The sequence below is a fragment of the Haemaphysalis longicornis genome, unplaced genomic scaffold (genome assembly GCF_048455015.1).
Source record: "Haemaphysalis longicornis isolate Haplotype H1 unplaced genomic scaffold, Haemaphysalis longicornis Haplotype H1 scaffold_169, whole genome shotgun sequence".
Taxonomy (NCBI): domain Eukaryota; kingdom Metazoa; phylum Arthropoda; class Arachnida; order Ixodida; family Ixodidae; genus Haemaphysalis; species Haemaphysalis longicornis.
Window position 1 is genome coordinate 445,868 of NW_027526275.1, and position 24,293 is coordinate 470,160.

Sequence of the window (24,293 nt, forward strand, 5' to 3'; positions counted from 1 at the left end):
ACCAGGCATTTAGTTTCGAAAAAATACGCGAACTAACTACACTAGTTATATTTTAGCCCAGCAGTAACTTTAGCCAGGCACACAAACTTGAAAGGTGACATTTCGCGTGATTGAAAATGTCCCACACAAAAAGAAACATAATCGTTAAGGTGCGAAACCTGCTTCAGGAACGCGAACTAACTACACTAGTTATATTTTAGCCCAACAGTAACTTTAGCCAGGCACACAAACTTGAAAGGTGACATTTCGCGTGATTGAAAATGTCCCATACAAAAAGAAACATAATCGTTAAGGTGCGAAATCTGCTTCAGGAAAAACAATGCAATTGAGAAAATCAAGCGTCTACATGCCATTTCTTGCACTGAGAGCTGCGATTCAAGCTCCCGTCGTTGCCCTGAGCTTTCCCCCTTTTGAATTGCACCTTGGGTGTGCCTGTTCTCTGAAGGCTACTGCGACCACGTGAGAGGACATCAGCCGTTCTTTTCGACAAAGTTCAAGCGCATGGAGGAGCGAGCGAGGTTTTCCAGCGTTCAAACGAGAAGCCCGCACTCCTTTTTGGAGGCGGCGTTCCCTTGGCGAACTTACAAAGCGAACTTATGGCTTTGCCCCTCGGCGTGCTCGCACTGAAACACGCGCCGCATGTATGTGCGGATGTTTTTCCTCTCTCCTCGTTCCTCGCCTTTTCCCGAACACCTTCGGCAAGCAAACACCACAGTGCGTTTCCTAGGCTCCCACTGGTCGATTCCCGATTTCGGCTCAACCACAGACGACACCGGAATCTCAACTAGCTTACTCAATATTGGCCTGTCATCGGGAGCACCAGTTGGGAGTGACAAGGGCATGACGTGCTCTTTAGATTTGTCGTAGCTTTGCACAGACCCTACCTCGTCGTCCCTCGAATTTTCAGCAACACCCTCAGTAAGCAAACACCGAAGGGTGTTCTCGTTCCCTTCTCCGGCTGTTAGGGCTACACTACATCCAAGTGGCCGTTGCAAAAGACGGCTCAGCCGCCCGCGACACCTGAATCTCTACAAGCTCGGCTGGCCGTTGCTCGAGGTCGGTTACTTGACCTGGTGGCAGGACAGAATCGGCCTGCTCAGTGGCGAGATCATTGTTACTCCCAACTGAACTTCGAAAACCATTTGCTGCCTCGACTGCACATTTTGCCACACGCAACGTCGCTCTTTTCTGAACTCCCGTCCGAAGAAACAACCTCCGTTTCAGCGGACTTGTGCTGCCTTTCGGTAGCCTCATAGTTTACGTATTTTAGCAAAACCTCGCTATCTCGCGAAATATTCACGTTCAGATTGGCAGTTGTTCCCAAGGCCTCCTGTGAATTGGAACCACCTGAACCCTTTGCCGAGATCGCCGAAACGAACGCCGACACATTATCGCCCTCAGTGGACGTGTATTGCCCTCTCTCGACAGCCTGAGCTAACGCGTCTTGGCTATCTCTCCCTGCCACCTTGTCGCGCTGCTGGGCCGCAATCGTCACATCCGGCTCGTGCTTCGGAGCACCTGCTCCAGACAGCACTGGCATTGGGCTTTCCTCAACAGCGAGGTCTTTTTTGAGCAACGATTCTAACTCGGGTTTTTTCAACTTCACTTCTTCCACCTTGAGTTGAATCTCGTGCTCTAGTTTCTTGTTCTCCTGTTGGAGTCTCTCTCGCTCGAGCTGCTTTGTTTCCCTTCGGAGTCGCTCGATCTCGAGGCCGTACTCTCGCATCTTCACGCCTCTCTCGCTGGCACTCGCCCTCTGCCTCTGCAGGCTGACGTTTAGCGGTCTAGCTGTCATTGATCAGCTCAATGCACTCTGACAGCTCGTCATCGTCAGCACCAACAGCAAGTACAGCCTGCATCACCTCTGGCTCTCCCACCGCGTCCGAAACATCCAAGCGCAGCTCTTTTGCAAGCTCCAACAACTGTGGCTTTTTTTTCAACGCTTTTAAATTCATGGCCGGTCCCGAGTACTGCTTTCCCACGGCTCCAAAATTGTTTTGCGCCAATAACCCACGCGACAACAACGCATGCCCTACCAGCTATCCTTAGAAGCCTGGTAAAAACTCAGTGAAGAAAAGTCCCCCACTCACCACTGATCGCCATGAATTCTGCGAAGTCCAAAGTCATCTTGACGTCCAGGGTGTTGGATCTCTCACCGCTGTCTCCAGTTGTTACTAAGTTGCCATCTGACCGCTGCCAACCAGTTGCATACGGGCAGGCGACCCTGAGCTGAGCTCCGTCATCTCCGTCATGCACATGGTAGCATGGCCAGCAAATGTTGCTGTCTTGAGACGACGACAAGAAGCTGCAGGGAAACGTAACTTGTTTACTGCACGGCGAGAGATGAGCCGAAGCAAGACAAGAACTATGCCCCAATGGGCAAGGTTACAGCAGAGGACTCAAGCAGAGCGACAGCATTGATTCGCTGCTCCAACAGGAATAAAATTCAGCGCTTAGGGGCTCTTACTTATACCCAAAGCGCTAACGGTCAAAAAAGCGTTCCCCCTGGTTATTGCACACGACGCGAAATGTTACAGACACACACAACTATCTTTCCAGAGTTCACGAGGGGTCGGTAGTAGCGGTGCATGCCTAGTCCGAGAGAGGGGAAGAGACAAGCATGTAGCGGCCTGTTGGAATCCATTGGCTGCCGCTGCAAGCCTCAGACACCAACACAGAGGTGCCCATTTGAAAGGCGCACGCAGTGGAGGCTCCGCCACAAAACCTACGAGTGCTGCATGAAGCTTGAAGCACAGCGGTGTGCTGATTCGCAACAGTGGGGGATACGGTAATAATTATATGGGTAACATTTTGCCTCCCTTAAATTTCACATAACTCCATACCCATTTGTATGGTGTCTGCTAAGACTTTATCACAGGCTGTCTTAGATGTTTGCAGGCAGATCCTGTCGTAGAAACCTTCACTATTCAGTTTAGGGTGTAACCGGTATTTGAAAGTTGGTTTGGATGCCCCGTTCACATATCGATGAGCACTTGAGAAAAATGTGCAGCTTCTTTATTCTCTAAGTCTTCAATTCTCCAACTATACACCTTCAATCAGCTTACCCCCTCGGCACATTATCTGCTTTGGGTGAAGGAAAAAGTTTCGGGTGAAAGCATGCGAGCTCTGCAAATCTCAGTGTAAGGTGAAGTTATTGTTGATTGAATTTGTTGGTGACCAGATGAAGGAGAATATTTATTTCATCAGCCACATCACCAAACTTTGGCTGATACCCCCCCCCCCAAAGGTATGTGGTACTGTACGCTTGCATGTATGTACAGCAGAATGTCCGATACGAATCTCGCAGACTGGAAAAATATTCGTATCATCCGAAATTCGTATGAATCAACACAGACCAAAAAAATTGCCCACTAAAAAAAGTTCTTGTTTATTTCTTTTCTTACTTTCACGAGAAGAAATTCGTGGTTTTTCTGCTTTTCTTTTTTTATTTTCCATTTCACCGAGCAGTGCTTTCGGGAGCGCACAAACCTTTGCACTTGTCTCCTCACTCGCGGTGCCCAAGCTCGCTACACGCCGCAACAGTCAAGGCGCGAACTGCATGGCAAGTTTTTGCACGCAATTCGTGCGCGTCGGTGTTGTGCATGCAATTTTAAAAGCAAAGCTTTTTACCGCTACCAGCCAATGGTTTCATCGCGGCGTCTGCCGCAAGAAACTCCCAACCAGGCTGAATAAAATTACTGGCATCGCCAGGGTTCGAACCTGGGCCCGAAGAGAAGTGGAGCGAGAGCCCGTCGTCTTAGCGACTAAGCTACGCAAACGCACGTGGAGACGAGGAGACAGACGCTGGTTTTGATTCAGCGGCTAGGGAGGAGGAGGGTGCTTTTTGGAGCGACCACGGACTTCGCTCTCTCCGACAGGCCCTTAATGTCCCTCACTCACGGAGCACAGTGTAGATGGCGCAGTGAATGGGTGCCATTACGCAGCATTCCCTGCGCACTGAAACCTGCTCACCGCGGCGACGCCGGGCAGAGAATGGCTCGTCTCGGCTCGGCACCAATGGGCCGTTGGGTGTCCTCTGCTGAAGCTGGCAAGCGAAGATTATGAGAAAAGAGTCAGCCGAAGGAATGCCCATCTGTATGGGTGTACAAGTGGCTGTTCAGAGTGGTCTTCTGGATAAAGGCCTTGGGGCACAGGTGGCACTGGTATGGACGCTCGCCTGTATGGATGCGCAGGTGGTCGACCAGGTGGCCCTTCCGCATGAAGGCCTTGCTGCAATGGCTGCACTGGAAGGGACGCTCGCCCGTGTGCGTGCGTACGTGGCTCGTGAGGTTGCCCACGAACCGCGTCACGTAGCTGCAATGCTGGCAGTGATAAAGCCGACGATACGGTAGGCGCCCGTGCTGTGCCTCGCGGCCATTGGGGGAGGGGTGCGGGCCTGCGATAGGAAAAAAGAGAAAAGGCGAGAGTGCATGCACCAACAAACACGCCGACCACATCGCTGGTGTCCCAAAAAAGGTAACCCACTGGGCGGGGAATTGGTTCTACCGGACATTTCTAAGGAAATTCATGTAGACTCTCCATGGTGGTTCCTGCCTCTGCCTCTGTGCCCGACTTCCACGCATACATGCCCTGTCAAACCACAACAATGAAAACTGTTCAAACGACTTAAAAACAATAGTGTGCAATGTAATTCGGAGAAGCGTGGGTGCTCTATTGCTTACAGCAGACTAAGCACCTTGCCAGTGGTCACTAAGTTCAGCATACATGACATGCCCAGTCATCAGATTATCAGCAGGAAACAAAATAACCTGTCACCTTGCTGTGCATTGCTTCGCAACTGTAAGGCATGCGGTTGCGTGAAGTTATAACACTTGCGCTTCTCTTCTCGCTACCACTCAAAGTTGCCTCCTACTATACGCAACAAATGCTACAACAGCAACACCAGAAAAATAGAGGCAAAAACAAGCACAAACACATTTACACACTGTGAGCACCATTGCAGTTCGATTGATGACCCAATAGTTTATGATCTGATCACGAATACTGTATTCATTTGGTTACAGGTTGCACACCTTTTCAAAGAAACCACTCAGTCCTACGAATAAAGACGCCAGCCTGCAATCGCAACCAAAAAAAAAAAGTCGACCCATTGTCATGACCAAAGGGCGTCCACATGAAATTGTCACCACACACAATCTGGCATGTTCAGTAGGTATTTTTTGCCCACGTGCGGGTTCTAATGAGGAGGAACCTATTTGGGGCCGAAGTATGTTCAAATAAACACAGGTATCCAATTTTCAGGTGACAGTCAAGTAGCCCATGTGCCTTCCTTCACATGTGTTCACACAATAGCATGCAGGCGCAATTTTCTTGCAAAAGAGAGAACTTTTTAACAGCACACAAGCTTTCTGGTGGCAAAGTGAGTGTAAACAGTTGCCGTGGGAACAACCCACCAAAAGCCTTGTGGGAAACAACAAAGAGTACGCGTGTGTCCAGTGTCATTTTAAAACAGCCCGTTCCACAGCGATCTTTAACGTGTCCTTTATCCGGTGTTGTGTGCACATCCATCCTGTCAGAAATGGAGGCTTGACAAGTTCCAAACGTAACAACTCACGCTTCCATAAATCAGGACAGCGTGTGAGCTCAATTCTAGCAAAAAAAAAAAAAAAGTGCAATAAATTGTTTTAGCACAAGGAGCTGCATTTACCCTCAAATTTACTTTATCAAATGCGCTTCCTTCGGGATCTTTATATCTCAGCCTGATGCAACATAGCAGCTCAGATGTCTTTTGCAAAAGAAAAGCCATATGAAGTTCAGTGCATTTAAGTCATTGCGTTTGGTATGCAGAGGTCGCATAACATGAGGAGTAGAAATGGAAAACCTGAGAAGTCCCTCAAACGGGGATGGGAAGAAGTGTGTGTGTTTGCAGCAACGATGACACTGTGTCAGGGGGACAGCCACGATGAGACACTTTACTCTTTTCAGGCATGAAATCTTGGCATCTGCCCCCCACCACACACCTTGTCATTACTGCTGTAAATAGATGCTCGTTCTTATCCCTATTTAACGGATCTCGGGTCTTTCATCCTTGAATGGGCGAGCGCTGAGCTTGTTGGCTAATTCACTGAGCGAGGAATTTGAAAGTTCAAAAAGAAACATTCAGGGAGTGAAGAAACCTGCAGACGTAACTGATGCCAACCGCCCAGAGGCCACTGAAGTTTATTTTAGCAGCCATTTAGCAGGTATATTAAAGAAATGAACCTCGCCGTACCAATAATTAAGGGGGTAAATATGATTATCTTGATACATATTACCAGTTTTATGTATCCGTTGTTATAAAAATAAATAATGAAACTCCCCTCCTTTTTCTTTTTTATTACAGTTTGTGCCTGCTCCTTCAATACATTTGCCAAATGGTGGAAACAAAGTTGAATGAGTAGCTTGCACCAGTTTGGCTCTCACGTTCCCTCACTCTCTAAGTGTTCTTAGGTGCGCCTATAAATTACCTGTACAACGAACACACCAGATTAGCTCTGCACATCAGCTGCTGTTTACTAACAGAAGGCAGCATCACAGTGGGAAGTCACATGACACACATAAATACAGCATGCGTCGTTGCAAGCGTATCCATGGTGATGCATTTTGATTCCCTTTTTTCAAGAAATGTGCGAGTATTCGCTTGTACGAGACCACAAAGCCACACAGTGTGTTCAAATGGGCAGTGTACGGTGGTCGCTTGATCCCAACACAGGATGGCACTGTCTGCCCCAGGTCCCACTCACAATCGCACTTCCCGCAGTAGCGCGGCACAATTGTCACCCAACCAGTAAGGCCACGGTGTCACGATGAAAGAGGAAATTTTCGCTTGGAGCAAGGTGCCATCATAGGATAGCACAGGCACTCTCTCTGATCTCCCCAACTATTGGGATGCTGCATACGCTGCTCCACACCGATCCCCAAAACGGGCTCTCTCCTCTCCGATACTGTTGGTGCTAGTGCTGGCACACACACACGGCTGGGCCCCTCCACTGCACTACTGGTGGTGGCTGTGCGCCTTCTCCTCGTGCGTCTTTAGTTGAATGCGGCGCGTGAAGGCCCTGGAGCAGAAGCGGCAGTGGAAGAGCCTCTCGCCTTTGTGGGTGCACACGTGGCTGACTAAAGCGTTCTTCTGGGCGAATTGCATGGGGCACAGGTGGCAGCGGAAGGGGCGCTCGCCCGTGTGGATGCGCAGGTGCTCGATCAGGTGTGCCTTCTGCAGGAAGGCCTTGTCACAGTGGCTGCACTGGAAGGGTCGCTCGCCCGTGTGCGTGCGCAGGTGGTCGACCAGGTGGTCCTTCCGAATGAAGGCCTTGTCACAGTGGCTGCACTGGAAGGGGCGCTCGCCCGTGTGCGTGCGCAGGTGCCTGCTCAGACGGCTCGGATGCAGTGTCTCGTAGCTGCACTGCTGGCAGCGCAACCGCCGACGGCTCAGCAAGGGATCGTGCTGCCACCTGTGGCCACTTGGGAAAGGGCCTGCAACAGGGAGTTAGGGGAAAAAAGTGAGAGCCCTTCCACTGAAAATAACTGTGGTCCTGTCATAGGAATGCGCAGCGAAATCTGCAGCTGAGCATGATTTGCGGGTCGACGGCTGTCGTGTGGGTGTGCTTGCTGAGCGACGTCCTGCTGGCGGGTCGCCTCAGCTAAGATGTATTGGTGTCATTTCTGTGACAGATATTACGTCAGTGAAATGTTGGTGTATTCCGGCATAAAACAGTCGCGTGTTAAAATATAAAACCCGAAAAAGAACAACCCTAAGTATAACGTACTCTCTAGTACTAAAGGCTGCTTCCCCGCAAGAAGACCCTGTGAGCGGGGGTGCACCCTTTTAGGTGCTTGCTTCGCTGTACTGGCGTCATTTCTGTCACGGATATGACATCAGTCAAACCTTGGTGTATCAGGGACTAAAACACTTTCATGTTAAAACACAGGGGCAATGTGCCAGCAGCGAGGCTTTAAAGGGGCCACGGAGCCAAAATAGAAGTTGAAAGGCTGTGTGTTTTATGGTGTCCCCAGCAGCAAACAATGCTTCATTCAGTGGGAAATAAAACATTTGGAGCCAGAATTTTAATTATCACGCTAAATTGTGTTTTGCGATGTTGGCAATGACGTACTAAGAAAACGGGTCTGAAACAAAAGATAGTATATTTAATAAAGCTGCTGCAAATGATGAAACATCTTTTGCTTCTTCTTTTTGTTTCCGCCTTTACCCTCTGCCTTCATAGATGGTGCAATGCTGCTCAAGTACCGCTGTCCACACTCGCTTTGTTTCTGGCTGGACTTGTACCTGGTTCATAGTAATCAATCGTGAGAAATTGGGTATGCTAGACAGACAGGGTCATGTAAGTGGTGACGTTGCTTATGCAAGTTGGCCAGCGTCGTGTCAGACAAGCTCAACATGCTCGATGGCTGTGCAGTTCCGGCAGGCATACCGCGCGCCATACGCACAGGTGCTTTTATGTTCACGTTTGTTCGTGACTTTCATGTTTACCCTACCGTTTTTACTGATGTTTGATTTTGTCAGGTTTAGCCAAGTTTAGCTTTAGTAAGCTTTAACCTTTGCCACTGGATGCCATCAGTACGGGAACGTAGCTAGGGTGCCACATGCCTATTCTGTTTTCTTCATTACAGAGCTTATTTTAGTGAAGTTTGCTTTAAAAGTGCTGTCAGTGTTATTTTAATGGGGCAACCCTTCCAACGAACCAAATTTGCATTTTGTCTTCATGGCCTCTTTAAGGGCAAGGTCTTTTATCGGACTACTCGAACGGAATAATTTCAGTCTGCCTTTCTGTCCTTCAACTCCAACTTCCGGCCAAAAGTTGGAACCATTTGCAAAAGAGAGGCATGCGTCAGCAAAACTGTTTTAAACTAAATCTCCTCGGCTAAGTCACACCTCTCCCCATTATTTATGGCAAAGGAAACCTCAGGCAGATTTCAGGCAACTGCTTAAATGTAGATCCCATGCTCTTTTAGTTAAGAATACACCTTGGGTTGGTTTTTGTTCGATCAAGTGAAAAAAAATGCAGCATTAAAAATGGCACGAAAGGCTCCAGCACGCGTGAGGTAAAAGTAAGCACAAAAAGAAGAGAGGTAGCGCTCATGCTCTCTTAAATAGAGCAAGAAACAAAAGATAAACAGGTGCACGCTGTCCCAGCAGATGGGTGCAAGCAGTGCAAGGGTGGGGAAATCAAATTGCATTGAACCAACCTTCGTTCAACTCCTTGCAAAAGGAGTGAAAGGGAAGGGATTACTGAGAGGGGTGGGAGTGGAGAACACAGGAGTTACATGTGTATTAACTCTATGGTTACTAGGCAAGGGAGGCAGACGACTACAGTCTTTTGACGACATTCGTGTCAGCCAAGGAGATACTCTTGACAATTTCTTGGAGACTGTTAAGGAATTCACCAAAAAAATCATGTCCTCGATTCACCTTCACCAAATGAACCAAGTAAAGTACCATCCACGGAATTCATGAGAGCAATCAGCAAACACAAAGCTGTAGGGGCTGTGAAGCAAATTATTCCAGGCACTCTTTGTGGCTGCATTATGAAGTGTTTGCCACGTCATTAATCGATTGTTAGGCAACTCTAGAGTCCCAATTCATTTGTAGCAGGTGGCAGATCAGAAAACTATATACACCAATTACAGCGACCCTATAAACTACCTATTAGTTTGCAGTCCGATTCCGTGCTACGTCAGCCTTCAAAACTATAGCTGTTTCCTTGTTTGTCAGTACAAATTGTTAAACACAAAAGCATTATTCAACTTGTTAGCTCAGGAACCCGGTGTCGTTGCAATGAAAAGATAGCGCACAACATAGCTGACGGATGGTTCACATACTCACACACACAAAAAAAGGCTGGGGTCTCAAAGAATACAAAAAAGGTGAAATTGGTGGCATATTTCACACAAAATCCCCAGGAAACAAAGTAACGCAATTGAGTCGATAAGAAAATTGCGCAAATGTGGATCTGGGTGGGAATCAAACCCAGGGCCTCTGAAATGCCAGACAAGCAGGCATCCCCGACACGAATCCAGCTAACTCAAGGTACACCCACTGAATGCGTTGCGGCCTTTGCCTTGGAAACACGCGTTAGAAACAAGTACTAAGTCCTACATTTGTAGTGCAGGCATGCTAATTATAAAACTAGCCAGCGGCGTAACTCCAGAAAAATCGCAAGAGGGGACACTCATCTCGCATTGGTGGCCATTTTGTTTTTATAAATATAGATTTTAAAAAATAATCCCTGCAATGGGGGGTTCTTGGCCCCGCTAATTTACGCCACTGTAACTAGCAATCAATTGAGTAACAATGCGCATTTGCACAAGGGCCCACTTTGGTCAGCGTTCAACAAGTGCTATCACACGGCATCTGCTAAAACCTGCGATTGTGTGGTACTGTCCCAAACATGGTAAAAAAAAAAAAGCGGAAATTTCAATGACGGAGCACGTTTAGTAATGGCACATTAATTCAGTGCCTCATAAGGCGTCCTTCATTCACTGCACATCAATCACACTAGCAGTCCATCAAATTTTGCCCTGAGGGCTTGCCGGTGAGACTTGAATGCTGATGTCACCAATATGCAGGGCAGGGTGGTATGAGGAAGGCAGCACTTTCGAACGTGCTTTGCCCATTAGGAAGTGCACAAAAATTGCCCATAAAAGCTTAAAGAATACGTTATAAATTCAAAAATACAATCTTTACAACTGAATTCAGTGGCCATTTCGGGTGTAAGAAATTGGAGACCAGCAGCAGGTTTATGAATAGCCATGCAAAGGCAAACACAACTGAAATTGCCAGTATGCTTGACGATGAAGTGTCATATAAAGTAAAAGTTTTTCATTGACACATGGCATTCTTCGCACACCATATCCATGTCCACTGAGCAACAGCTGAGCGCATCAGACATCCGCAACCGCAGTGACATCAGGTGGCAGAATGAAGGACACTGAACAAGGACGACCAACAATGGGAAACAATAGAGCAGTTAGTAACAAATGGCCGACCAGCTCAAGCACAGACGAATGTAGCAACAATTACACGTGCAGCACTTAGTGGTGCAACCAAATGTCACTAGAACTGTCATTCATAGCCGAACAACAAAGTTTCAAGCACGGCTTCCTCTCTGGGTTGAACAGCTGGCACAGTACTTGGTAGCAGACGGTACAGCTAGGCTCAGGCACTTGGTAGGACTCGAGGCGACTATGGGGAGGAGGCGATTTGACGGCTTGGTCATGCATAATGTACGTGAAGATCGTGGCTATGTCAGAATGCAGAGGGTTGGCCGTTCAACATGATCTTTTCGTCCCAGCAGGTCAGCGGTTCACCGGCAAGACTGATGCCTGCAAATATGAAGCAAGACATACCAAGCCACTTCAGTTTTGCGAGGCCACCGAGCGGACCAGGGGTGCTTTCACGACGGCTCGACAATTGCAACACGCAGATCGCCGCAGAATTGGCGTTTTGTGTTCCTTAGTCACTTGGGGCTTGACTGTCAAATGAATCGCGACACCCAATGAGAGAGAGCACACTGCTTCAGAGAAAAGTGTTTTTTTTTTTTTTTTTTTCTGCTGCTAGCTCGTAAATTACGCTGGAGAGATCTCCACTAATAGGATGCACCAGACAGGTTTCGCTCTTACCAGCAGCTCGCTGATGACAGCTTCGTTTGCAGTCGGGTTGAGAAGTGCGCATTTCGCCACCAAGGAGCTAAAATGAACCGCGTTTGCGCAAAACGCTAGCAACACAAAGACAGCGCAAGTGAGTCACGGCGACTTGAATGATTATTAACGGGTGTCGTCCCGAGTTGTCTCAGCGTAGCCACCTACGTGCAAAATGGACACGCACTGTGTGCTCACGATTTCTCCGAGCTTACCGACGCTTTCAGCAAAGATTGACAAACTGCGCTACGAAGGGTGCTACGCGTCCCAACGTCGGCTCTCAAAACAACTGAACTGGCACGCGACTAAAAATCGATTGTATCACTGTCTACTTTCCTTGTTGTCTTGTCGTTCACACAAAGCCAGTAAAGCCCGGAATAAAACAACCATGACCACCATGACGGCCATAATCCTCACTAACTGCAAAAGCTGCACAAACACGCAGCTTTTCATTTCCTTAGTTGTCCGGTCAGAGAAAGTCACACCAAAAGTTCCTTCAATGTATTTGAAAGACTTGCCGTTGTAAGATGGCGGGGAGTCGGAATACACTGTCAAATTGTCAAATTTTAAAACAAGCGGCCGGTTGGGCGCCGCCATCATAGATGCTATCATTCTTGACCAGAGGCCAGCAAATGAAAAAAAGAAATAAAAATCTGCCGCTCCACGAGAGGAGGCGCTAGTGGACAGCATGGATTTCAATGGGAAAATTGCCAAGTGTGCCAGCAGCGGATGGCTGTCAATGAAGAGGGAAAACACAGACGAAGCGGAACCTAGTAAGCATAGATATGGAAACCACAGCCGGTCGTGGTTGAAACCTGATATCTGGTTGAAACGTGCCTAAGGGGATGGAAACACACAACTCTTCTACGATGGGAATGACCGTATGGAGATGACATCAATGATGGCGGCGCCCTGCCCTTTGTTTTGACAACGGTTTTGACGACCAAAGCTGGAGTGAACTAAAAACCTTTGTTAACCAAAAACCTTTACGGACTTACTGTGGACGAGAAGACAACGAACGTGGTGGAGATTGGTATAACGGAGTTCCAGATGCGTACGAGATTAGTCGTTTTCGCTCCCTGCGATGTTTGCGCTGACCTTTGGCTCGTTCAGCAACGCGCCAGTGAACGCCCTGACCCGCGCAGTTTGCTAATGGGCCTCCTCGATTTACGAGTACTGGACGATCCGCGGTCAGCCCGAGGACTGCATTCGGACCGGAAGTACCATAGGAATATATGGGAAAATTCAGCGCCGGATCGCGTCTCGAGCAGTTCGCGGATGATCTGGGACTGATAATCGTGGAGGCCCAATGTTTGCTCAAGGCGTCGGTAACCTCGTAAAATTCGTTATTACACGTTCTGCGTCCATCATTCCGCATGTGGGGGGTTACGCTGGGAAAAGGGGTCGGCATGCGCTCGTAACCTTCGTGACTCCCTTGCGCTGTCTTTGTTGCTAGTGTTTTCGAGTTAAGATTGGACGTGGTTCATTTCAACGTCTGGGTGGCGAAATATGCACCACAGCGCAAACGAGACAGCGCAAGCAAAACGAAACGAATACGTACCCGACAGCGCAAACGAAACTCGTCAGCGAGGTGCTACTGTGCCTACCTACTACTGTGCCTACCAGAACAGTGTGCTGTCTGCTTAGTTGTTGCGATACCCGCGGCAGTCGAGCTTCAAGAGAATAAAGAACATAAAACGCCCATTCCGTATCGATCACCTTGTTGCGATTCTGAATTGTCGAGCCGTCTGAAAGCACCCTTAGCCCGCACAGAGGCTTGTAGAATAATCTTCCTGACCGCAAAATTGAAGCAGATTGGTATGTCGTGTGATATTTGCAGGCACCAGTCTCGCCAGTGATCCCCTGAGCGGCTGGGGCGAAAAAATCGTACTGAAGAGGCCCACCGTCTTCTTTCTGACATGGTCGTGATCTTCGAGTCCATTGTGCATGATTGAGCGGTCAAATCCCCTCGTCCCCACGGTCTCCTCTGGTCCTACTAAGTGCCTGAGCCTAGCTGTACCATCTGCTAAGAAAGAGTGAGCGAGCTTCTCAATTCGAAAAGAAGGTCGTACTTGGAACTTGTTTGTTGGGTTACAAGTGATGGTTCTAGTGACATTTGGTTACACCAATAAGTGCTGCATGTGTCATTGCTTCCACCTTTGGGGCTTGAGCTGGTCGCTCATTTGTTACGAACTGCTGTGTTGTTTTCGATTGTTGGTCATCCTTGTTCAGTGTCGTTCATTTTGCCATCTGATGCCGCGGTGGTTGTCGTCTCACGGATGTCTGATGTGATCAGCCGTTGCTGAGTGGACGTGTTTTAATGATGTACTTGAGTTGTGTGTGATGAATGCCATGGGTCAATGGTTAACTTTTACTCAATATGATTTTTTATAAGTCAAGTGTGGCAGCAATTTCACTCATATTTGCCATTGCATAGCTATTTATACTCTGGCTGCTAGAATTTAATTTTTTATAGCCTAAAGGGACACTTAGGTCAGTTGTAAACATTGTCTGTTTTTAATTTATAAGCTAGGGTTTAAGCTTTTATGAGTGATTTACATGCATTTCTTAATGGACAAAGCGCGGTCAAAAGTGCTGTTTTCCTCGTACCACCCTGCCCTCCGAAGTGCTAGCATTGGCTGAGAAAACACACTGGCAAGCCTTCAGGGCAAAATTTGATGGATCGCTAGCACGTTTAACATGCAGTGAACAAATACAAAATTACAGGGACGCCTTATGAAGCAGTGAATGCGAATCCATTAGTGTGGCATTGCAAACGTGACCTCCCATTATCATTTCCTCCTTGCACCTGTCTCTTTTCTCATATACTCACGGGTTGCCATAATCTGATGGGACGGGCCGTATGAAGGCTGGTTTCAGTAGAGGCCGCATGCTTGCACTCTTGTCGAGCAAAGCGGGCATTTTGGAGAAACGCACATTGTTACTCAAGTGATTGTTAGGTCTATATAAATTGCACATGAACTACAAATATAGTCTTTGTTACATGTCTCTAATGTGTGTTTTCAAGTCAAAGGCCACGACGCATTCAGTGATGCCACCTTGAGCTCGCTGGAGCGATTGAACCATGTAGTGTTGGGGATGCCTGCTTCTTGTCTCGCATTTTGGAGGCTCTGAGATTGATTACCACCCAGATCCACCACGACTGCTCAATTTTCTTTTTCATTAAGTTGCTTTGCATTGTTCACAGGAGCTTTGGTGAGCAATATGCCATCAATTCGAGCATTAGTTCACCTTTATTTGTATTCTCTGAGCCTGAGGTGTCGGACTTTGTTTTGTGTGTGTGTAAACCATCCGTCAGCCATGTTGTGTGCTATCTCTTCATCACGGCAACACCAGGCGTTTGGCCTACTGAGTCGACTGTTTAGTCCATTCTAAGAAACAAGGTAAAAGCTAGAGTTTTGAAGTGTGACATAGTGTGGGAACAGATTTCAAACTAGTATGGCATCATTGGGGTAGTTGATGGGGTTGCCATGGTCAGGGTAGAAGGTTTTCTGTTCAGCCACGTGCTACAAATGAACAAATAAATTAATCTTATGGAAGGCTTTTGATAATGCAACCACAAAAAGGACGTGGAATAATTTGCTTTGGTGTCTCTAAGTTGATTTTGCGGACAACAGCTTTGTGTTTGCTGATTCCCTGCATGACTGCCATGGATGGAATTTAATCTGGTTCATTTATTAATGGTGGATCAGAGACGCTATTGTTTCTGGTAGGTTCCAAAACAGTCTCCAAAAAATTAGCCCCGTATCTGCTTGGTTCACTGCCAGTATTGTCGAAACACGATGGTCGTCTGTCACCCCCGTAATGTAACTCCGCTCTCCAATCCAACTCTTCACACTATCCCCTGCCCTCTCGCTTCTGTTCCGATGAGTTAAACGGGGGTTTGTTCACGGTAATTCAATTTTCTTGCCTTGTCACTGCTCGTGCCAATCTGCTGGGACAGCGCGCACCGCTTTCTTTATCTCTTGTTTATTGCTCTGCCTAGAACAGCACGAACGCGCAGTCTTTTCCTTTCTGCTTGCTTTTATTTCACACATGCTGAGGTTTTTCTGTCATTTTTAATGCGCCGTTAATTCAAAGAACACGGGTTTTGTCGTTTAAATGTTTACATTGTGACTCGAAGGTGCCTGACGTTTTCTTTGTGAGAAATAATGAGGGCAGGTATGACCTAATATAAACCGGTAGATTTAGATGTTTGGAGCAGTTCTCTTTTCCTGACGAATGTATTCAACTGTGGCCAGAAGGCTGAGTCAAGGGTCAGACAGGCAGACCGGAAGTAAGCTGTTCAAGTAGCCTAAGAAAGCCTTATAATCTTCAAAGCCTCGCTGCTGGTGCACTGCCACTGTGTCAGCGGAAGGGGTTCCAGTTTGTTCCCTCTCTCCTTGCTGCAGGCTCCTCTGCCTCTCCCCCCTTTCCGAATGGCCACAGGGTGCAGCACGACCCCCAGCCGGGTCGCCGGCTTCTGCACTGCCCCCAGTGCAGCTTCGTGGCCGCACGCCCAAGTCATCTGAAGATCCACCAGCGCATCCACTCGGGTGAGCGCCCCCACCAGTGCAGCCACTGCGGCAAGGCATTTGTGCAGAAGGGCAACCTGGTGACCCACCTGCGCCTCCACGCGGGTGAGTGCCCCTTCCGTTGCCTCCTGTGTGCCTGGTGAGCCACGTGTGCAGCCACAGAGTCTGAGAGGCTTTAATAAAACAGCGCGAAGCACGGGACAAAGGAAAGATGAAGACAACACAAGCGCTGACTATCAACTGTTTATTTGAAAGCAAAGAACGAAATATATAGGCGAAATGTTATCAAAGAGTAGCCGCGCGCATTTCGCCTATATATTTCGTTCTTTGCTTTCAAATAAACAGTTGATAGTCAGCGCTTGTGTTGTCTTCATCTTTCCTTTATCCCGTGCTTCGCGCTGTTTTGTTAAAGTTATGTACCAACTTGCCCAACTACAAACCCTTCTGAGAGGCTCTTGTGCTGCCGCTTTAGCCCCAAGGCCTTCACAAAAGACGCACGAGAAGGCGCGCAGCCACTACCAGTAGTGCAGCTGGGGGAGAAAGGCCCAGCTGTGTGTGTGCGCAAACACTTGCTCCAACGAGATCGAAGGGGACCAGGCCCTTTTTTTGCTGATCATTACGAAGCAGTGTATGCTCTGCGGGGCTCAGAAAGAGAGTCTGTTTTATCTTACGATGACACCTGGCTCCGAGCAAAAAAACCATCTGTAGGTGTTCCTAAAAGCAACAGTTCCGAAGTGGTTGTGCACGTGATATAATTGTTACACAAAACTTTCTATGGGCTGATCTAATTTAAAGGGACACTGAAGTGAATTTGTCAAGCTCCCGTTTTTGCTTGCACTGCGTAGACTGGCTCAAATTAGCACACTTTTCATCGTCTATCCGGTTGACAAATCAGTAATTATTTTACAAAGCGCGAAAGAAGAAAAACTACCATGCGCGGTTTGCGGCAGCCGCACCAACTAAGCTGTGACGTTGGGAGGAGGGGGCACCGTGATTGGACGATGCCCAAGGTTAGCAATCAAACAAGTTTTGGTTTCGGTTTCGTTTTCGTTTCTGTAAAACAACATATTTGACATCCGATGGCGTCGTTGGATGGGCACTCTCAATATCCCAGTAATCGTAGTACCGCGCTTCTGCCATGTTGTCGGCTGTAAAATGCATAAGATAAGCCTCCCAGGACAGCTTGGAATCGTAGCATTCACTAGCCGAGGCCTACGCAGTGCATGAACGCCCTCCGCGTCCCCGCAGACACACAAATACATGCGCTTTTCCCCCATATTTGGAGCTTGCCTTACTCATGCCTGTATCGTAAAAAGCGTGTTCGCACCAGGCCAAGGGTCTGTTGATTCTGGCTTGTGCCCACTGCCCGCAAGCAGTCGGTGGTTATGGCAACAGCACGCCAACGAGAACTCGCTAGCGCGCCAGTGCCAGGCTGCGCGAGCTCTGCGGGCTAGTTCGTGGAGCAGTGAACGTTGCGGCCCAAAAAAAGGTGAACGCAGTATAGAAAACATCGGCGAAAAACAAACAAGTTAACTTATAAAAAAAAAAAAAAAAAGCTGCACCCGCGGGGATTCGAACTTGTGACGGGCAAAACACTCGCGATCTAAACCAAGCGCTCCAGACCACAGGGCCACGAACGAAAGGCTCCTGACAGTGGAAATATAAGGTATATAATGTATAACCAGTTTACACTTTTATTCAGTTTTAGTATTTCAAGCAGCTTAGGTGACTATTTGTTGTATTGCGCTCGTGCAGTCAGCGTCCCCCGAGTTTCCACAATAGCTCACATCTAGCAATTGCATTTCTTAGACGGAAAAGCGTTCGCAGATGCGTAGTCGTGCTGCTGACCGCTGTGCTTGTTCACCCAGCGCAAAAAAGTGCTTCCCGCACCCTAGTTTACGCTGTACGGTAAAAATATCAGTTGATTTTATTTCCTTAGTACCTATATTGACTTCGCTGCCTCTTCTACCCCTTCAAGAGGCCTTATATTTTTCTACTGGCGTACCAGTCAGCGAAGCGTCGCATGTGCGCTTGTGCAGCGCTTGTGTGAAGCGACCTTGACTTGGAGCTAGATACAGAGTACAAACTAACGAAGTAAAGAAAGGCACATTCTTCTATTCACAAACGTGTTGTGGCTTAGTTTCAACTGATCGAGCGAATTGCCATGAGCCGTTGGCAGCCGGCGGACTAAACGTTGGGCCGACTGACTCGGTCGCGGAAGGTCGGCGAGCCTTGCAGTAGCGCAGCCAATTGCGAGCTCGGCTCCTCTCGACGTCACACGAAAACGCCACAGAAAATGGGTGAGCGTAAAGAGGAGCACAGCATTTTCGAATTGATTTTTCTACTAAATAAATTCGCGTAAACGCCCTCAGAGTGGTCGAAACAGGGCCTAGGGACTCCGGACTACAATTTGCGCTCGTAATCCCGCATTGTTTACAAATCACTTCAGTGTCCCTTTAAAAGACAGACATTGCGAGACAGGCTGCTGCCCATGGTGCTTTCTTCATGCTTCAACCAGCCATCATGCTTACAGTTTCGTTTTGGAAAAGCACTGATGCGCAATTAGCGAAGTCGGTAATCTACAACAGTGAACGCAAGAGCCTCTGCAAGCAATGTGAAAGTGGCAACAGGAAGGAGATGCAAGTGGTGAAGCCTGAGCTTCCTATGTTCCGTTCTCAACCTGCGCACATGTTGCTACGGTAAAGTGTTACCGCGCCGGTTAGAACATGTGGGCTTCGTGGGCCTAAGATGGACCATTGTAGGATACGGGGGGTTTTACCACGCCCGCGAAATGACCCTCCCAAAATGCCCCATAGATGTTCGCGGTGTCTGCGAGGGACGCCACGACAGGTTCGACTCACCGAAAAAGGCGACGACAGGCTCCAAAGGGCCAGGACGAACCAGGAGATTTATTGGCCGAGTGGTACAGCGCATATTGATCGCCTCGACAGGTCTAAGAACTACGCAGTATCAACGCCACCTCAAGGCCTGGCCTCAAACGGGCTGCAATGACCAAGGCGACGCGTGGGCTGCCGGCGGGGTAGGACTAGGCCTACCTCCTGTGTCTGTTATTGCGGTCAGGGGCCCCACTGCGGACGGGTGGCGGCGAGGGCATGGACGAGCCGTGTTTCCCCATTTCCTATCCTCGATCCTGCATCTCATTTCCAAGCGCCAAGAGCAAGAGAGCAACCAAGTGAAACGCGCCGTGCTGATAAGGCGCGGGGCAGAGAAGGCAGGTTCCCGGGTGAGGAGGAGCTTCAGCGGCAGAGAGGGGCGGTTTTCCCCACTGGCACGTCGGTCCATGACGTCACGTGCGGCACGGGACAGCGCGCTCGTTTGAAGGCCACGCTTGCGGGAAGAGGAAAGTTAGATTCCCACAAACCTTGCCAGGGTACTTACTGAAGTGGTTATGCGACAAAGTGCTCTTCCCGTAGCCACAAGCCACTGTTGATAATCTGTAAATGGTGCGTCGCGTAGCTCTACCCTTGCAATGTTTGGGCCCACGCGACCAGGGGTGAGCCTCAGCCACGAGGACTACTCGACATGGGGGCCAGAAAAAGAGTGTTTACGTCACGCTATGTTCGTGTGAGAAAATAGAATACGAGATGGTTGTGATCGCCAGACGACGACGCGCACCTGAACAACACCTTGCCAGGGGGCCGCGCTTGCACGATATCTGAAGCAGCGCTCCTCGCTTCTGAAGGGACTTTGTTTGCGGCCGGCTTGACAGGGACTTGGTGTCTGCTGTAGGCGGGCGCACGGGCCACTCGAGAATGAAGTGACAAGAACTTGCTTAAGGCCCTGTCGATTTGAGCGTCCACTTGGTGGGGGATGGAATTGGGAATAACAGCCCTCAGAATTTTTAAAATTTTTGTGTAGGTGTGAACTTTTCACTTTTCAATACAAAAAGGGATATCAGAAGAGATTTTGAAAGTGAAGTTTTATATTGATAAGCAAAAAAAAAAATCTGGTGATCCTGTGTTCGCAGAAAACTCCTCCAGCAAACTTGATAAGCATGCCGTAAAAAAAACGTGGGAAGAGCATTAGAAGTAAGGGGAGGGAGTTTGGCTCAGCTTATCTCTCTCTCTCAGAAGAATGCACGCACAGCAATCGGGCTACTGAGTTAAATACAGATCAAGTGATAACGGCAGGCAGAGGCGACAGGTGTTGTGGGATGAGCAGCGTCAGAGTGGCAGTGACAAAGACTGTCCACAAGTTACTTCGAAAAGGAAGGCCACGCGTCATACGTATTTGCGAGGGGTAGGCAGCTTCCATGAATGAATGAAAATACCACAACCAGGCAATGTGTAATGAAAAAAGCTTTAATGAAGCAAATAACGACAGCATGTTACAGCTTTGCTGGTTACCCACGCGTATGGATTGAATTGCTGCTTTTTGTGTGCTATTTGTGAACAAGCCTTGACTGCGAAGTTTGAAACCCTCCTGAGTGAAAGACCACCAAGCCAGTGAGATAGAGGAGGGTTCGTCTGCATTCAATGCACAGGTGCCGTAGGTCTGCGCAGAGAGGCTCGCCTCGCACCAACAGAGACGCTCCTTCCTCTTTTGTGCTGATTCCTTCCTTTTGTCTTGGTGCACTGCCACCTTATTAGTTGGTGCAAGGGCTCTCAGTTTTTTCGCTCTCTTTGTTCGATGCAGGTTTCACCATCCCTTCCCCATCTGTGGATGGCCGAAGTTGGCAGCATCGCCCCCAGCCCGGCCATCGGCTGCTGCGCTGCCAGCAGTGCAACTTCATGGCATCGCGCCCAAGCCACCTGAAGAGGCAGCGCCCCCACCAGTGCAGCCACTGCGGCAAGGCCTTCATGCGGAAGGGCCACCTGGTCAACCGCCTGCGCCTCCACTCGGGCGAGAGACCCTTCCGCTGCCACCTGTGCTGCATGACCTTCACCCAGAAGTCCGCCCTGGCGAGACATTTGCGCAGCCACACGGCGAAACGATCCTTCCAGTGACTCTTCTGCCCATGGCCTTTGCGTACTGTCTCCAGCAGAGGAAGCACGAGGGGAGGCACCACCATTAGCGCTGGAGGAAAGAAGACCGTGCCCCTTTTTGCAGAACATTACACAGCGGGGTCATACAGCACACCACGATGTGAAGACTGAGAAGTAGAGAGAGCCTGTTTTATCGTGCACTGAAGCTTCACTCCCAGTGAAAATTTTGTCATCGCAGTGTGGCCTCACCATCCGGGTGACGACTGCTCCACTATAGCATCGAACGTGTTAGTGTGGGTGTAACCCAGTCGTGGCAGACAGTGGAGGCCTGTGTTGCTCCCAAGCAGCTTGTGCTGATGGCTGGCCCACCACCGTAGAGGGCCTGTTTGAACGACGCTGTAACGTTGCAGACTGATACAAGGAAAAAAATGGGGAGTCGCTATACTTCACTATGGATAGCTGTGCAAATGTGCATACTGCATGTATGTCTCTCTCTTGCAATTTCCGCTGTGATGGTACCTTTTGTCGGCAAGCAGCAATTGATGTCCAGGGGTTGTACCGGCGTGCTCGTTGTACGGATAGTCCTCAGTGATCCGTTACATTTTTTTTTTTTTAGAATGAACTTCAGGTGTCGCACTTTTTTGGTTTATGGAAATGCGAGCTGCTATGTTTGGAGCCCACCAAGCCTCCCTGTCTAACGTGCACAGATTTGTACGCAACACCGGGAAAATACACATGTGGACTTTTAGTGTGGAATGGTCTGAGCATTTAACCACCTCCCCAAATTTAATTTTTTTATGTCTAGGAGACGTTATGTTTTTCTGGTTGATTTTCATGCCGTCCTAATGAAAAGCATGTTCGAAAGTATTGTTTTCTTCATACCATCCTGCCCGCCCAATTGCTAACATTGTTCGTGACTACACAGTTGCAAATCGGTAGGTCTAAATTTAGTACATTGCTTGAATGTTTAGTGCGTGTTTATCATGTAATACCATATTTTCCTGTCTATAAGTTGCACTTTTGTACAAGTTGCACCCCCCTCAAAACAGCAGATTTTCCAAAAAGAAAACGTATATATAAGTCGCACCGGTGTATAACATGCACCGGTGTACAAAATGCACTTGTTAATCAGGTAAACTATTAGAGGATCAGTTTGCTAGAAAATGCGGCAAAAGTACACGATAGCGGCCGCCGCCTCCTCTGAATGCATCCCCCCGGTAAGCGGTGCTAGATGCGTGCATCTACCATCCAAAGTCCAGACAGAACTAACTACTCAAAAATGGTTTATTGGTACACACAGATGGCGTGTACTTACAGACGGCATTTGGGAAAAACCATCAACGCCTTCATCCTCCAACTCGCTTACAAATAATTCATTCATTTAGACTATAGAGCTGTGTCACTTAATGTGCGCTGACATCAAGCAGCACACAGGCACCTTTTCGAGCGCGGACCAAATTTATTCCATACATAAGTCGCACCAGTGGATAAGACACGCCAATGAAAACTTCAGAAAAAAAAACGCAACTTATACACCTGAAAATACAGTACATTTGCGTAAAGAAACACGAAATTTCGAAGGCACCTTACGATGTGAATGTGAAAGCACTATTGTGCAATGACCGAACGCGTCCTCTCATTACCATCATCATTGTTCCCCCTTTGCGTCTTTTTCTTCCTTTGTTTGACGAGCCTTCTTTTGAAGGCTTGTACCAGGCAAAGAGTGTCTGCTCCCCTCATCCTGTAACAGCTAGTTGTAATTCTCTGTATAATGTGGCCTAGTTGACGCAATTGTTGCTTGAGGAGGTTGATCTGACGGGTCAATTTGTTGTTGGCTGGAATGTGGAGTCCCATAATGCAGACCTTTTGGTCTTTTGGTATACCTTTTGGTCGTTGATGGTGGGGTAGAGTTGTTGGATTGCAGGGTCTTGAGAATTGCCTTTCTTTGTAAACAGTACTGTCTTTTGAGGTGCGCAATTGAGGCCTGTGGCATGCATGTGTTCGGTATAATATCTGCAGCTTCTTGGACTGTATCTTGTAGCTTGCCCAAAGCGTCCAGTTTGAGGGTTCATAAAGAAATGCCATCTGCATAGAAAGAAGGCTACCTTGAGGTTTGGGATGTGTTGTAGCTTCTGCGGTAAGTGGAGAAGAGTGAGATTGAAAAGGAGTGGAGAGAGGACTGTCTCTTGAAGGGTACCCTGTAACCAATTAAAAGCAAACACTCAAAAAGGTATTGATACAAACTTGGGTTTGAAGAATGGCTACATTACTTACCAAGGTAGAAACCTTTGTAAGCTCCAGGCCTGCCGAATCGGACAGAGCCGTGTGCTGACTCCTGCCAATCTCCTCCTTGGTCGCAGGCTCACAGATGTGCCTAGCCAGGAGATTGACTCATTACATGCCCCAACCGCCTTTTTGCACACAGATGCTGGGTGGCAATGTTGTAACCGAGAATGTTTGATGGAAAAATTTTTGACGAGGTGGCTGGCGGAATACCCATTGCAGCTTCGCTCTAAGCACTTCGCAAGAAAGAGAACAGTCAGCTAACTTGGAGTGCGAAATGTGGTGCTTGTTTACCAATCGACACCCTTGAAAATGTGGAAACTAGCCATACAGTCCAGGAGGCAACAGATGCGTTGATGGTTTCAGCTGCAGGATTGACTTAGAAACAACCAGAGAAGTACAGAGACTTTACATTTTTGAAATTTCTCCCTAGCCATTTTCCTGTGACCTGGAATGTGTAAAAATTACCGTTTTCATACTCCTTTGGAGCAAGCATGTTTGTTACTATTTTTAATCCGTTGTGTTTTTGTCCCTTGATATTATAAAAACCAACCCAAACCAACTAAAAGAGCGCAGGGCCTACTCGTTAGGTACTTGAATTTTGCCTCGAATGTGCACACGGTTTCTTTTGCAGTAAATAATAAGGGAATGTATGACTTAGACCAGCAAATTTAGTTTTTTGGAGCTATTCAGCAGGACCAAATTCAATATACTTCTTTTTGAAAAATGGTTTCAGATGGCTGGAAGGCAGAGTCAAGGGATAGACAGACAAATTTTTGCGCTTAGGTAGTCCAAGAAAGACTATCGTCTCTAGAGCATCGCTGCTGGCACTCCAGTGAGCTGGAAGGGCTCCAAGTTTTTTCTTTCCTTCCTG

At 48.2% G+C, this 24,293-nt stretch overlaps 2 protein-coding genes across 3 annotated transcripts in view; both read left to right on the forward strand.

Moving 5' to 3' along the window:
• LOC144166322 (uncharacterized) overlaps positions 1-24,293 on the forward strand; it is a 67,633-nt gene that overhangs the window by 40,107 nt on the left and 3,233 nt on the right. The window contains exon 8 of the mRNA XM_077695848.1: positions 21,971-22,071. Within this exon, the coding sequence (XP_077551974.1) occupies positions 21,971-22,071 (101 nt within the window). The remainder of the gene's footprint in view (positions 1-21,970; positions 22,072-24,293) is intronic.
• Positions 12,301-24,292, forward strand: LOC144166328 (uncharacterized). 2 transcript variants are annotated; one of them, XM_077695857.1, is made up of 3 exons: positions 12,301-12,428; positions 16,068-16,295; positions 20,847-21,721. In XM_077695857.1, the coding sequence occupies exons 1-3, from the start codon at positions 12,344-12,346 to the stop codon at positions 21,155-21,157; spliced, it is 624 nt and encodes a 207-aa protein (XP_077551983.1). In that variant the 5' UTR covers positions 12,301-12,343; the 3' UTR covers positions 21,158-21,721. The 2 variants fall into 2 exon arrangements, with proteins under 2 accessions (XP_077551983.1, XP_077551984.1); XM_077695858.1 differs by lacking the exon at positions 12,301-12,428 and adding an exon at positions 12,452-12,709 and having other exon boundaries at positions 20,847-24,292.

Bases quoted from the DNA above. Each gene is read 5' to 3' on its own strand.
- LOC144166328 (XM_077695857.1), top strand. From the start codon at position 12,344: ATGGATTTCAATGGGAAAATTGCCAAGTGTGCCAGCAGCGGATGGCTG. The intron at 12,429-16,067 runs GTAAGCATAGAT...TCCTTGCTGCAG, and splicing joins CACAGACGAAGCGGAACCTA to GCTCCTCTGCCTCTCCCCCC. The intron at 16,296-20,846 runs GTGAGTGCCCCT...TGTTCGATGCAG, and splicing joins CCACCTGCGCCTCCACGCGG to GTTTCACCATCCCTTCCCCA.